Source organism: Macrobrachium nipponense, chromosome 3, assembly GCF_015104395.2.
Source record: "Macrobrachium nipponense isolate FS-2020 chromosome 3, ASM1510439v2, whole genome shotgun sequence".
Taxonomy (NCBI): domain Eukaryota; kingdom Metazoa; phylum Arthropoda; class Malacostraca; order Decapoda; family Palaemonidae; genus Macrobrachium; species Macrobrachium nipponense.
The window spans coordinates 74381579-74397754 of NC_087202.1; the positions used below are offsets into that span (position 1 = coordinate 74381579).

The 16176-nt window shown below is 36.2% G+C and overlaps 1 protein-coding gene across 5 annotated transcripts in view; it reads left to right on the forward strand.

Annotated features, from left to right (window-relative positions):
• The window catches only part of LOC135221819 (glutaminase liver isoform, mitochondrial-like), a 70757-nt gene that overhangs the window by 4313 nt on the left and 50268 nt on the right, over positions 1 to 16176 (forward strand). For 2 of the 5 annotated variants that reach the window (XM_064259711.1, XM_064259714.1), the window contains exon 1: positions 8961 to 9684. The exons of 1 other annotated variant lie outside the window; for it this stretch is intronic. In XM_064259711.1, coding sequence (XP_064115781.1) covers positions 9679 to 9684 — 6 coding nt within the window. In that variant the 5' untranslated portion in view covers positions 8961 to 9678. Of the gene's footprint in view, positions 1 to 8959; positions 9685 to 16176 lie in introns of those variants that run through there. 2 more of the 5 variants (XM_064259712.1, XM_064259715.1) reach the window with 2 other exon arrangements.

The window sequence follows — 16176 nt, forward strand, 5'->3', positions numbered from 1 at the left end:
TGTAGGTATTTCAGCCGCCTAATGGAGGAAGTTTTAGTATGACGGAGGAAGTTTTCAGCATGACGGAGGAAGTTTCAGTATGACGGAGGAAGTTTTCAGTTTGATGGAGGAAGTTTTCGGTATGATGGAGGAAATTTTCAGTAAGATGGAGGAAGTTTTCAGTATGATGGAGGAAATTTTTCAGTATGATGGAGTCAGTCCCAGTGTAATGAGGGAAGTTTAAGTATATTTTATGGAGGAAGTTTTCAGTATGATGGAGGAAACTTTTAGTGTGATGGAGGAAGTTTCAGTATGATGGCAGAAGTTTTTCTGTATTATGGAGGAAGTTTTCAAAATGAAGGAGGAAGTTTTCAATATGATGAAGGAAGTTTCAGTGTGATGGAGGGAGTTTTCAGTATGGCTGAGGAAGTTTAAGCATGGCAATGAATGAAGAATCACTTATAAAAGAAGTTGTTATGGACTGAGGTGGCTATATGCCGGCAAGAACCCTTTCTCAGTGTGGCAGCCGGTAAGTGAACGTAGTAACTTGGAGGTAAATAAGAGGTTTGGTGTGAACCTCTGACCTCGGTCCAAGTAATGGTCTCAGAAATTATATCTGAATGTTGTTTCTACGTTATGCAGATGAGGAATATATTATAAACATATTAGAGGGACAGAAATTTGTGACAATCTAAAGTCCCCAGTGAGAGAAAATTAGAGTAGAGAATAAAACGAATAATTTCCTTATATTTCCACCTCTGTTATAACAGTTAAATGTATCTAATTTTAACCAGACTACTGAGCTGATTAACAGATCTCCTCCTAGGGCTGGCCTGAAGGATTAGGTTTTTATTTACGTGGCTAGGAACCAATTGGTTACTTAGCAACGGGACCTACATCTTACTATGGGATCAGAATCACATTATAACGAGAAAAGAATTTCTAATCCTCAGAAATATATTCCTCTGGTTCCGCATTGGTGGCAGCGGTGGGCGAACTCGGGCTACCAGATTGATAGGCGAGTATGCAATCCGCTCTTCTAATGAGGAACTCCCTGTTATAACAGCAGTCGTAACCAAGTGTGATGTAAAAGTACAGTTCCTAGAAGCTGACCCGAGATATAAAGCATCAAATGACGTCGTTTTTGTGCTTGACACAATACAAGCAGAGACCTGAGTTTTGTTGAAAACCAAGAAAGAGGTATAATGCATTTTCGGCGATAAATTGTGAAGTGAAAGCACAAAGGTCATGAGGGTTACGATACATGGCGAATGTCTGTTTGAAAATGTCAAACGGTGAAGTGGCCTATTTCTGAGAGAGAGAGAGAGAGAGAGATTCTGTAGGCTTTTCACATAAGTTTATAAGATTCACACAAGCGTCAACGTTATCTAAACTTTTAAGGTCATGTACTCATATGACTTTACTATTGCAAACTAATAGTGAAAGAAATAAGTAGTGAATAAAGTAACAAAGAGATAAATATCTTTCATAATCATAATTGTTCCAAACAATTATGTTCATGTTTATTTATTTTATAAATGATTATTATTATTATTATTTATTTATTTATTTATCATTTTTTTTGGTCTATCACAGTCCTCGAATTCGACTGGGTGGTATTTATAGTGCGGGGTTCCGGGTTGCATCCTGCCTCATTGGGCGTCCATCACTTTTCTTGCTATGTGCGCTGTTTCTAGGAGCACACTCTTCTGCATGAGGCCTGGAGCTACTTCAGCGTCTAGTTTTTCCAGATTCCTTATCAGGGATCTTGGGATCGTGCCTAGTGTTCGTATGGTTATGGGTACAATTTCCACTGGTGTATCCCATATCCTTCTTATTTCTATTTTCAGGTCTTGATAATTAAAGATGTTTCCCTTTCTTTCTCTTCAACTCTGGTGTCCCATGGTACTGCGACATCAATGAGTGATACTTTATTATTATTATTATTATTATTATTATTATTATTATTATTATTATTATTATTATTATTATTATTATTATTTGGATCTTTCCTAAATACTGACCCCCAAGGGTTTTTCGGGGTTCGTTATCTAGGACTAATATTTCTTGGGGGTCATTATCGTTATGATATTTACCGTCTTTTGTTTATGTTTTTAAGGTAAACCCCAACGGATTGTACTATGAAAACGTCGCAAAGGTGGATAGCTACATACCTGGTCAAATCCTTTGTGGGTCACTATCCAGGAAAGATCCAAATGATAATAATAATAATAATAATAATAATAATAATAATAATAATAATAATAATAATCATAGATAAAGCAACATGAAGATAAAAAGTTTTGGAAAGATCCTATTATTTCAATATACGCTTTACGATAACGCACATAAACTGCGGAGAAGTAAAACCCTCAGTTGTGTCCCTGTGTAATATTAAAATAGCCAAAATTTCGAGTTCAGGAACACATGTAGGATTAAATTTCTCTATTATTATTACTATAATAGAATTCTTCAAAGCTGGTCATTGATGCATCCAGTTTCAGACTCGTGTGATTATAGTGAAAGCATTCGTTTCCTATTTTCTGGTGATTTATACTTTTTGTCTTCCATATAACCTAAGGGGTTGCAGATAGGGGACGAAGGGACGCTGCAAAGAGCCCTAATTAATGCTAAAGTGGGTTCTCTTCTTTCTGTATTTCTCTTTACATCACTTTACTTCTTCCTGATGAACGCCATATTCTTTGGGAGCTTGAATTTAAAGTCAGTGGCCCCCTTGGTGGGCTTGTTCCATGGGAGTAGGTTTCATCTTTTGAATTGATAATAATGATAATAATAAAGAGGAATTCCCGTATGAGATAAACGCCCCTACAGCCGTTCAGCTTCTATTAATACAGGAATGTAAAGGAACTGACGATGTCGCAATGCTTCGAAATAGGAATTCCCGGATGAGATAACTCCCCGACAGACGACACGCTGACGGTGCGTTCACAAGCCAAGATTTTTTTTGTTCTTAATTTCGAGAGCCTCGTCTCTTCCCCTTTTCTAGAGTCACATTCTTTCATACTTGTTCGTCTTTCCGTCTTTATTCCTTGCATTTTATTTACGTTGACCTTTCTCATCCTCTCCCTCGTTTTATTTTTGTGGTTCTTTTTCTTGACATACTGGCGTTCTGTTCTGGGATAGGGTATTATGCAAATTAACTTAATAGACTTTTGTGCTTGTACTGTATGAATGTTTGTCAGTTTTAAATGATAATATTATAAAAATGCATAGCTGAAGGAAGGTAATGAAAGCTGCACACGAAAAAGAACTATTAAAAAGCTATTTAAATAGACTGAGTGATATATAAGTGCTCATTTACCCAGATCCTTCGCCGACTTTGTATTGAAATAAGTTTCTTTCATTCTATTCTTACTAATTTCTGGCTGCCTAGAATGCGTAATTTTTTTTTTTATAGTCCTTTGAATATTGCTTAGCACATTTGATAATTGACAACTCATCCAACCTACTATGGTTAGGAAGCTGCTTCAGAAATATTCTGTTGTCTTAGAATTCTCAGAGATTAGAATTGCTGAGACTTCCTAATATTCTTTAAGACTCTGTAGAGACTATTTCTGTACCCCGTAGGGTGGGTAGTGCCGGCAATGCACCTCGTGCGGCGCACTGTAGGCATTACTTAATGTTCATTGCAGCTTGCCCTCGGTCCCTAGCTACAACCCCTTTGGTTTATTTTACTGTACCTCCTTTCATATTCTTTTCCTTTCCATAGTACTATCCACCCTCTGCTAACAATTGATTCATAATGTAACTACGAGGTTTACCCCTTGTTACACAATTCAAACCTTTCTGCTGTCAATTTCCGTGTCAGAGCTGAATGTTCTCGTAGGTCCCAGTACTTTGTCTTAGGTCTAAATTCTATATTCACTTCACTATTGCTGTATAGAACAGTAGTCTATATATACTGCTTATGACGAAAGATTATTATGTAGAATAGTCCTTATTGTTATCAACGTTTTAGCAATGAGTGTTTTCATCTTTTATTCAGATGAATTATCAGTGCAAAATAGATGATTTCAAACGCATCGTGCATAATATTAGTTTAGTAATTGCTACTGTTATAATCATTGTTATTAGTCTCGTTGATGATAATGACGTTGATAATATATATATATATATATATATATATATATATATATATATATATATATATATATATATTATATCTATATGTATATATATATATATATATATATATATATATATATATATATATAGTATTATATATATATATATGCACACACACACACACACACAACACTCCACACACACACACACACACACATTATATATATCTACTATATATATATATATATATATATATATATTATTATAATATATATATTTGGCCTGCCTAATATATGGAGAGAGAGAGAGAGAGAGAGAGCAGAGAGAGAGAGAGAGAGAGAGAGAGAGAGAGAGAGAGTCTCTGATGGGAACAGCATTGTGTCCAAATAAATAGGGCAGGATACAGAGATCCAATCCACAAGGGCACATAGTAGTATATGTAATGCATGTACGGATGCTTGTATGTATGCGGTTTACGTATATATACATACGTGTGTGTGTATATATATAGTATATATATATATATACATCCCCACACACACACATACATACTTACACCCATAAGATAGAGAGAGAGAGAGAGAGAGAGTTTAACCAAAACCCTGTAGATTTACTTGCAATACGTTTTCACAGTTGAATATTTACCTATTAAACAAACTTGAAAATGAAATAATCTTTCTATAGCGCCGGTTGGTTGTTCCTCCGCAGGCAGGGCCCAAGAAGATAAATAACTACCATTTACGTCGATCTACGAACTCATAAGTTGGTGTAGAGCGCTTCAGTGGCGTGGTCGGTATGGTGTTGTCCTTCCACCTCGGTGGCCGCTATTTCGATTCTCAGGCATTCCATTGAGGTGTTAGAGATGTGTATTTATGATGACAGAAGTTCACTCTCGACGTGGTTCGGAAGTCACGTAAAGCCGTTGGTCCGTTGCTGAATAACCACTGGTTCCATGCAACATAAAAACACTATACAAACAAACAAACGAAAATAAGTCGTTAAAGGGCCCATTTACGATTGCAAGGGCTTAACAACCCGTTAGCAGTTTTTTTTTCCCCTGTGGAAGTCATCCGTTAAATGTAGGTATAAGTTCAAGCGACAACGACAGCGAAACTGAATGAACTGGGGTTTCCTCTCTCACTCACATAGTCGGTGTGGGTAAGAAAATGAATGAGCACCTTCGGGAAATATTGTGTACAAGTGGGTCATTGTCGATTCAGGACATATAGTAATACTTGTAGCATATGAATGTGACTTTGAGTAGATGACTTATTAAAAAAATTTTCTTTGAGAATTTTATTTATTTAGTTAATCCTTTTATTCTTAAATAAATGTATTTTTTCGGATTTAGTTAGCTGAGATGATAATGATATGTGAGTTGCAGAGGTTTGTTGGTTGGTTGAGAGAGAGAGAGAGAGAGAGGAGTCGGTTGAAAGTGCCCTGCTCTTGCTACGTTACCAAAAATATGTCCCTGAAAAGGGGTAAGCCAGTTCTCCTTTTGGACTAATAAAACACACACACACACACACACACACACACACATATATATATATATATATATATATATATATATATATGTATGTATGTATGTATGCATATATATGTGTATATATATGTATATCTAATAAAAGGAGCCTATGAAAACGCCAAAATATATAGAAAGAAAGTACTATATTTCAGAGACTGTTGTCTCTCTCTTACCTACCTGAAGAGAGAGAGAGAGCAGTCTCTGAAATGTAGTACTTTCTGTCTATATTTTGGCGTTTTTATGTACTCCTTTTATTAGATGGAATTCTGTTGTAACAGAACATTTTTACCAGTCATATATGTATACCTATATACATACATATCATATAGTATATATATATGTAAGTGTATATATATACAGTCGCATACACGCGTGACATTTTTTGTATGCACTAACATTAACCCACAAATATCGCCGATTATCCAGCTCACTATACCATGGGAATAAGTTACACCCACAGAGAATTATAAATGATAAGTATTTCGTCCGTAACAGGATTCGAACGGCTGCCTGCTTCAAAAGACACCGAAACACGGTGACGAAGACCACTGCGCCATCAAGAAAGATGGCATTGATCTAAATCGCTATCCGTCGTTGTGTCTAAAGTAGGCATCGTCGGTTCGAATCCTGACGCTTGAGAAGCACTTACCACATATTACCCCATTGGTGCAAGGTATTTCCATGGTATAGTGGGCTGGATATTCAACGATACTTGTGGCTTAATATTCGTGTGTATGTATTTCTATCTATCTATTTTCAGTGGCGTGGTTGGTATGGTCTTGGCGTACCACCGCGGTGGCCGCGAGTTCGATTCTCGGGCATTCCATTGCGGTGTGAGAGATGTGTATTTCTGGTGATAGAAGTTCACTCTCGACGTGGTTCTGAAGTTACGTAAAGCCGTTGGCCCCGTTGCTGAATAACCACTGGTTACATGCAACGTAAAAACACCATACAAACAAACAATGTCTCTCTCTCTCTCTCTCTCTCTCTCTCTCTCTCTCTCTCTCTCTCTCTCTCTTTATATATATATATATATATATATATATATATATATATATATATATATAATAAAAGGAGCCCATTAAAACGCCCAAATATAGAGAGAAAATACTATAATTCAGAAGCTGCTGTTTCTCTCTTCAGGTAGATGAATGAGAAAAATTACAGAAAACGGTGGTATTCATACCAAGAGATCCATCCACAGCAGTCTCTGAAATATAGTATTTTCTCTCTATATTTTGGCGTTTTTATGGGTTCCTTTTTATTAGATGGCATTCTGTTGTAACATAACATTTATACCAGTCAGGTATATATATATATATATATATATATATATATATATATATATATAATATATATATATATATATAGGTACTAGAGCTGCAACTGTTTTAGCACATTGCAAATTAGGAATATCGAGAAAAATCGATAACTTTAATGAGAGTTCGATGAATTCGAGCATAATGAAGATGAAAAAATTATGAAAATTCAATTTTTATTTTAGATAGTTAGATGACTTTTATTGCGGAAGTTTTTTTTAAGAGGTTTTTGGTTCATTTCTTAGCCAACAGAACTGGAGAGTGTAAAGGGTACGTGAACTTGTAAAATTAGAATAGGCTATTTTTCTCGAGAATTTCATTTGAAGAAAATTAACCGAATTGTTAAATTGGGTAGAGTACTTGCCTATCAATCTGGTAGCCCGAGTTAGCTTCCCGCTGCTGCCAGTGAAGAACCAGAAGAATTAATTTCTGGAGATTAGAAATTAATTTCTGGATATAATGTGGTTCTAATCCTACAATAAGCTGTAGGTCCCGTCGCTACGTAAACAATTGGTTCCTGGCCACGTCAATGAAAATCTAATCCTTCGGTTAGCCAAGGAGAGGTGTTAACCAGTGAAGGGGTGTGGGTAATCTAAGATATACTTAACTTTAAGTTAGGAAATAAACAAGCAAATGAAACCACAAAAATAAGAATAGATGAACAGAGGAAAAAATATTTTTGCCATAAAAATAGGAAAATAGAGAATTTGAAGGAGAATGGGAAGAAAAAGCTGAGTATTAAAAATTTTAAAAGACTGAATATTGAAGAATATTGAAAAACGGCTTAATATTCAAGAATGTGAAGACATGGCTGAGTATTTAAAATATAAAGAAATGGCTGAATATTTATGAATGTGAAGAAAAGGCTGAATGATGAAGAATGTGAAGAAAAAACTGAGTATTAAAAAAATTGAAAAGACTGAATATTCAAGAATATTAAGAAATGGCTGAATATTCAAGAGTGTGAAGAAAAAGCAGAGTATTTAGATATATTGAAAAGACTGAATTTTCAAGAATATTAAGGAATGCCTGAATATTTAAGAATGTGAAGAAATGGCTGGATTTTTAAGAATGCGAAAAAAACGCCGAATATTCAAGAATGTGAGGAATGCAAGAATGTAAAAAAAGCTGAATATTCAAGAATGCAAGTATGTGATAAAAGGATGAATATTCAAGAATGTGAAGAAAATTTAGAATATTCAAGTAGCCGGATGAGTATTCCAGAAAGAAGGAAAAAAAAAATCAGAAGCCTATCCAGGAATGTGGGGATGAATCTGAATATTCAGTAACTTTCAGAACACTTCTATAAACAACTTCCAAACCCCTAAGGGCGAAATTATATATATATACTTCAATAGTGCCACTCAATGTCTGACACTTGTTAGTGCCAAACATTTCTCCTGACAGCGTGGCACTGATTTTTAAAGTCATCCGATATGCGTCATGCCTGATTTCAGCAATTTCTTGGGTGAATTGAGTATTCTGGTCTTTTACACAATTGTTGGTGTTGAAGAATTATCATCAAGTTCTGTCATAACCATTGTGTCATATTACGTTATGTGTTTGCTTATTCATTTGTCTCGTACTAGTGAGATTATTATCGTTTCTGTCTTCTTTATTATTATTTTCTACCTCATAATAAATGAGCTAAATACACCATAACTTAGCCTTGGCTGGTTTTCTTGGCTCAAAATGATTACTTTATACTCATATAAATCAGTTAACTGAAAGATGATTCCTTAGCCGTATCGACATAAATACCAGTATAATCGAGACAAGTGATAGAAAAGATTGCAAAAAAAGAATAGCATTCATAACGCCGTGATGATTTTGTTTTTGTTTTTTTCAATGTCTTCCGCGAATTCGCTGTCATTTATCAGTAAGATAATTTTAGATCTCTCCCGCGTAGACCCCAGCAGTGGCTGCAGCCAATCAGGGTCGTGGGTGTGTGTGCCTCTCCGGCCAATGGCAAGGGGCGCCCCCGAGAGAGAGGCGTGGCACCGCGGCTCACCGTCGAGTAAGCCATGGAGACTGTCTTCCTCGCCTGGTAGAATATTCCAAAAGGTTTGTTACAAAGCAAGAGTCACCAGAAGTGAATGTCTTTCGCAGCTGTGGTGTGAACGGACGATCTCACACTACTACTACTACTAATACCACTACTACTAGAGTATTTCTTCACCGACGGTGATAGTGCAATATATCACGGAAAGCTTACAAGCAGGTAATGACTTGCGCCCAGTAGTGAAAAGGGGTGAACGCGACGCGCGGTGTCTTTTAGTACCAGAGTTCGTTTCAAGAACTGACTCTTTGGGTTGTTGAACAGTTTGTGTTTTGTAAAGAAGAAGAAGAACGCCGAATCTGCTTACTGTTTGCACTGAGTACACCCGGTCTCATTAGTGGACGCTGTTTTGCAAGAAGAATAATTATATAATCATCATTCTTACGTTTGCCGGAAGAAGAGATTATTGTACATCTTCTATTTTCGAGTTAATAATACGCGTATATATTAATTTTAGACATTTGAAATTCAGCACAAAAACTTCTGTTATTCGTCATCTCGATTTTTTAGAGATAGAATCGTGTTTCAAATATAACCAACAAAAAGGGGAAAAAATATAGCTCCTGAAGATATAGGGCTGACGAAGAGGAAGGATATCGGACAGAATCGTACCAAAATCAGAAGAAAAAATTAGTTCAACAATCAGAAAACAAAGCAAAGATATATTCAGAGGGGAAAACATTGCTTGCCAGTGACTAACAACTTGGATGTCGGTAAGTGCTATCTCATCTGGATGTTTAATGTACCACACGTCTGTGCAAGTGTGTTCATGTTTTGTATGTAGTCAGTTCACGTGTGTGTGTGTGTATGTATGTAACAGAGTGCAAATCCTGACCGGTTTTTCCTTAATATCTCAAATGTCCCCGAGACAAAGACGAAACCGGTCAAGAGTTACACTAGGTTTATCATTTTCACTGTGGTACATATACAAATCACGTGTCTGTGTGAATACAGTCATATAATATATATATATATATATATATATATATATATATATATATTATATATATATATATGTTATATTATGTATATATATTTGTATATATTATATAATATATATAATATAATAGTTATGTATATATGTATATTATTATATATATATATATATATATATATATATATATTATATATATATATATATAATATTTATAATCTGATGCACACGAAATTCGACACTGTCAAGATAAAAGTTTATGTTAATCCTTAAACACAACGTAGATTTATCCAAGATTTTCGTGCATCACTGATGATGACATCCTTGCCTTGATCCTCTGCGGTAATCAGGTTACATAGTGAATATCCGCGAGAGTCGTATTAGTGTTTTGCAGACAATTGTCTGGGTCCTAATGAATTGTCCAGCAAATGAGCCGGGAGCTTTTTTCACGCGCTTTTTTTCCCAATTCACATCAAGATCACTATTTTTTCTAAGAATATTTATAATGTATGGACTCAGGCATATATATATATATATATATATATATATATATATATATATATATATATATATATATATATATTATATATATATAGATAAGCCCGAAATATTTTCTGTAAAAAGGAGCTCATAAAAAACAGCAAAATTATAACTTTAATGTTATATATTTCGGTGAACAACTGTTACCCTCTACAGGCAGTTAGAGGGAGACAGTTTTTTCTCCGAAATATAATGATTAACTTTACACTTTTTGGCGTTTACATATATATATATATATATTATATATATATATATATATATATATATATATGTATGTATATATGTATATATATATATATATATATATATATATATATATATATATATATATATATATATATATATCAGGACCTTGTTTAAACTGGATGGTATCTAGAGGAGATATTTATTCAGGAAGAGTTACCAGACGGTGAGGTTTGTTATTCCAGGAAAACTTGCAACATTTCCTGAATAAATATCCCAGCTAGATACCATCCGGTTTAAATGAGGTCCTGTTATGAATGGTATTAATGGGAAAGTAAATCGACAGTAGCATGCCTGTTTGATTTCGTTATTTAAATTATATAGAGCAGAAAGTGAGATTGATAAGGAGGACCGTGCCGGTCATCGAAAGCTTTCTGCTGTATATATTTTAAATAACAAAATCAAACAGGCATACTACTGTGGATTTACTTTCTCATTGTTATGACTCGTATGATTACGAGTTTTCTTTTTTCTCGGCCATTCCATTGAGGAGTGAGAGATGTGTATTTCTGGTGATAGAAGTTCACTCTCGACGTGGTTCGGAAGTCACGTAAAGCCGTTGGTCCCGTTGCTGAATAACCACTGGTTCCATGCGACGTAAAAACACCATACAAACAAACGAGTTTTCTTTGAATGGTTTTAATGCACAGAACAATTGTGTGAGTGATAAAGTTTTATATATACACACTATAAATCACGTATTTCTCGTGTATGCAAAACTCGGCAAAACCCACAACGCACGAATATGAAATTTATTACTTTCGAAAAAACTATCTCTTCCCCCTCAGTATACATTATATATACAGGCTACATAAATATTTATATAGATATAGATTATATATGTACACCCATATACATACACACATACATACATACAAACCGTGTAATACTGAGGACATTACATCATATTTCGTAGTCTTCCTCCTTACCTCTCTGTGACGCAATCCACGTGCGTTGTTGAAGTGTCTTTCGCGGCTGAGAATACCTACCAGGTGCGTCAGCGCACCTGTGTGTGTCCTGTCAGAATTCCTCTATAAGCATTTGACCGAACTGTCACTGGGGTTAGTCCAAAGGTTGTTTACGTCTGGTACGAGTTGATTTAGAATAAAGGTGTTCAGTTTGGGATGCCTGGCAGTTGGAGAGAGAGAGAGAGAGATTTCAGTACGTTATGTATATATAAAAGGAGAGGGAGAAAAAATAAAAACTTGAGTGTGATATATATATATATATATATATAATATATATATATATCTATATATATATATATATATATTGGAGAGAGAGAGAGAGAGAGAGAGAGAGAGAGAGAGAGAGAGAGAGGAAGGAGTTGAAAGTCAGATATACGTTATTAAAGGAAGACAGTTTACCAACCATACGTGTTCAAGGTTATCCAATTTATAGAGAGAGAGAGAGGTATCGTAACACTCAAGACGTTATAACCAGATCTTTCCTGAATAACTTTAATTCAATGAGGCAGCATTCGGCGATGCGACGATTTTGGTAACTCATTTTCGTTGTTGTTATTTTAACAATGAAAAAGGGAATTGCATTATACTCGTTTTTTACAGGCTTCCTCACAAATTTCTTAACTTCTCATAACCTCGTTCTTTGATTCACTGTTCCGCATTTGAAGTAGGTGAGTCTGCAAGCAAGTTTGTATGCTGTTGTGCTAGTCTCATGGCGTGTCATTTCTAGGTGAGATAAATGATACATTGAGCGCCTCGGTGGCGTGGTCGGTATGGTGTTGGCGTGCCACCTCGGTGGCCGCGAGTTCGATTCTCGGGCATTCCATTGAGGAGTGAGAGATGTGTATTTCTGGCGATAGAAGTTCACTCTCGACGTGGTTCGGAAGTCACATAAAGCCATTGGTCCCATTGCTGAATAACCACTGGTTCCATGCAACGTGAAAACGCCATATAAACAAACAAACAAACAATGATGCATTGTTGATTTTGTCGTTAGATTATGTGGGAAATTAAATGGAAGAAATAAGCTAGCAATAGTAACGACAGTTATCTTTCGTCTGTTTATTACTAAAATATTAATAATGATAATAATAATAATGATAATAATAATAATATATTGTTGAAAATAAGGGAATTTTTCAACGAATTAATCTTCTACAGGGTCTTTTCAGTTCTACTATATCAAAGAAGGTCTGCTCCCTGCAAATAATTATAATAATGATAATAATGGAGCGACAAATCCAAAGTTATAGATGAATCTATATCAGTATAGATTTATCTCTAATGATATGTACACATGGCCGTGTGTTCGTTTGCCCAATTCAAGACTCGTGCTACCAAACTGGTATGAAAGAATGTCGGATAAAGTGTGACTCTAGAAAAGGGGAAGAGACGATGCTCTCTCGAAATGAAGACCTAAACAAAAACCTTGGCTTGTGAACGCGTCGCCAGCGTGTATGTCGGCTGAAGGGCGGCGGGGGAGGGGGGCGTTATCTCATATGGGAATTCCTATTTCGAAGCATTGCGACATCGTCAGACGAAGAGAGACTGTAGAAATGTTATTATTGCTTGATGATTCAGTGTTGTTCCTTTGTTTTAATTGCTTAATAGAAGTGGAACTAATAATTTTTATTATATTTGCAAAGTTGTTCAATTTTCCTTCTCCTTGTGGGTAGTGCCGTCAGTGCACCTCACATGGTGCACTGTAGGCATTACTTAAGTTTTTTTGCAGCTTCCATTCGGACCCTAGCTGCAACCCCTTTCACTTCTTTTACTGTACCTCCGTTCATGTTCTCTTTCTTCCATCTGTCCTTCCACCCTATACTTACAATTGTTCCGAAGTGCAAATGCGAGGCTTTCTTTTTGTTACACTTTTCAAACTTTTTTTTTACTCTCAATTTCCCTTTCAGCCCTGAATGGCCTCATAAGTCCCAGCGCTTGGCCATTACCCTAAATTTTATACTGCATTTCATTCCGTAGTCAGGCGACGATATAAAGTGTAAAAGAGAAGTGTTATTCTTGCATCATGATTAAGTTTTGTTATTGAATTATAACTTTTTAGTTATCCGCAATTGTTAATATTTTCGTGGTTTTAAAGTTCTTAGGGCATTTCCCAAAGACATTTCATTGCACATTCAACAAGAAAGCATCATTTACCGTCAAACTTCAGTTGTTTCAGTTGTGTTTCAAGGAAATTAAAACCCTAAAGAAATGTCTGATTGTATCACCTGAACTAACTACTTTCCGTCTCAAGGCCGAAACCTCCCGTGTTGTGCTTGGAAAGGGGCGCCGGTTGATGAGAATCCGATCTTCTAGACTAGAGGCTATTCATAGACGGTTCTAGAACACAGCCGCCTGCAACTCTAGTAGGCAGAGGCTAATCTTCACGAGCCCCTCGGGTATTAGACTCGTTGCAGACCGTGACTCATTTCGTGGGAATGTTTTTTTTTTTTTTTTTTTTTTGTAGATTCACAATAACCATGCAGTTGATATCTAGGCCAGTCCCTTACGACGCTGCTGATTGGCTGTTGATAAGCCAGTCACAGGGCTGGAAACTCTCAGTCTCTCTCGAGAGTTCACATAGGCAGGATGTATGTTTCACCTCTCCTGAAAGAGGTATACCTCAAGAGAGGTGGAACATAGACCCTACCCATGTGAACTCTCGAGAGAGACTGAGAGTTTCCAGCCCTGTGAGTGGCTTATCAACAGCCAATCAGGAGCGTTGTAAGGGACTGGCCTAGACATCAAATGCACGGTTGATGTGAATCTACTAAATGAGAGGTTTGTTGGCATCATTATTATTACAGGTTTTATTGAAAATGATGGCTATTTCAGCAGAGATTATTTTGTATAGAATTTTCTCTATTCTTCTTATGACTGACTTTTCCTCTGTACTCAAGTTGGCTATTAAGACGCCAAATGGGGGATTCATGTCAAAAACGTGGTATTTGTCAAACTGAATATATTTGTGCACCATTTTGTATAATATATTCAATTTGGCAAATACCGCGTTTTTGACATGAATCCCCATTTTGGCCTTTTAATAGCCAATTTGAGTACAGAAGAAAAGCCAGTGATAAGAAGAATAGGGAGAATTCTGTACAAAACCTGTATTGATGAAGGTCTTCTTCTAGCACATCATCATTTATTGTTGATTTTGTTGTTGTTGTTGTTGTTGTCGTGTAAACAGTCATTTGGCGCAAGCCTGAAATACCACCATCTTATGAAGCAGGCCTCCATAAGGTGAAGAGACCGACAGATGAATTATTTAAACGGACGATCAGATAATTAGATAATTGTGTTGAATTACAGAGCCGCACTCAAATAGTACGACGCGAAAATATAAAAACAGACACTTTTGTCGTTTACCGGTGGAACATTATTAACTACACAATTAAACAGGTTATTTACGTGCGGAATCTTTGTCTGTCTGTATGTCTGTCAGTTTTCACCATCGCAAAATTTCCCGTCCCCCTCCGACGAGACAGGAACCCTTTCTCTCTCTTTCCTTTTTATAGCTGTTTTCCGATAATACTCTCTCTCTCTCTCTCTCTCTCTCTCTCTCTTCTCTCTCTCTCTCTCCTCTCTCTCTTAGTTTCGATTATACACATTTTCCCTGTCTCCTGTCTACCCATTTGTCAGTCCGTCTACGTATTCATCTGTCTATTTATTTGCATGTATGTTTGTACGTACGTATGTAGGTGTATGTATGTATATGTATGTATATATTCGGATGGAAAAGAAATGATTGAAATGATTTGTTGGCAAAATAATTTTTAAAAAATCCACACAATCTCTCTCTCTCTCTCTCTCTCTCTCTCTCTCTCTCTCTCTCTCTCTCTCTCTCTCTCTCTCTAAATTACACCAAGCAGGTTACAACAAATAAAAATTGATTATTGGAATCTTACATAGAGCGTTCATAACTTGTAAGACAACAAAACGTTTATTGGCAATTAGATACTAATTAAATGCGGTGTCCTTGGCAAAGGCTACTTTGGGAGAGAGGTCCTTTGGCACGAATTGATTTCATTTTTTCTATTTCTTTTCTCGCAGAAGGCAACTGGAGCAGTTGGTTATTGCTTTTGATCGGGGAATAGAATGATAATGTCAATAGCAATGCCTATTGAAAGTAGCTGATGCTAATGAGAGAGAGAGAGAGACTCTCTCTCTCTCTCTCTCTCTCTCTCTCTCTCTCTCGCTGAGTCCTTGGCGCCAATGTTGTGGCAGTGATTCTACTTTTTTTTTTTTTTGTCGTCTCAAACCTCCCAGTTTATTTTACTGTTCGATCTTCCGGATTTTAGATGCGCTGCTCTCATTCTGTTCCTCATTCTTTTCTCTCAGAATCTTTCATTCTCCTTTCATATCACGTTTCAATCTGTGCGATGAAATACGGAGTCATATAGGAGAGAGAGAGAGAGAGAGAGAGAGAGAGAGAGAGAGAGGCTATTCTGTGAGTTGACCGATATTCCCTGGGAAAAAAATACGTAATAAAACTCAGTTGACGTTTATCAGGTCCGTGATTC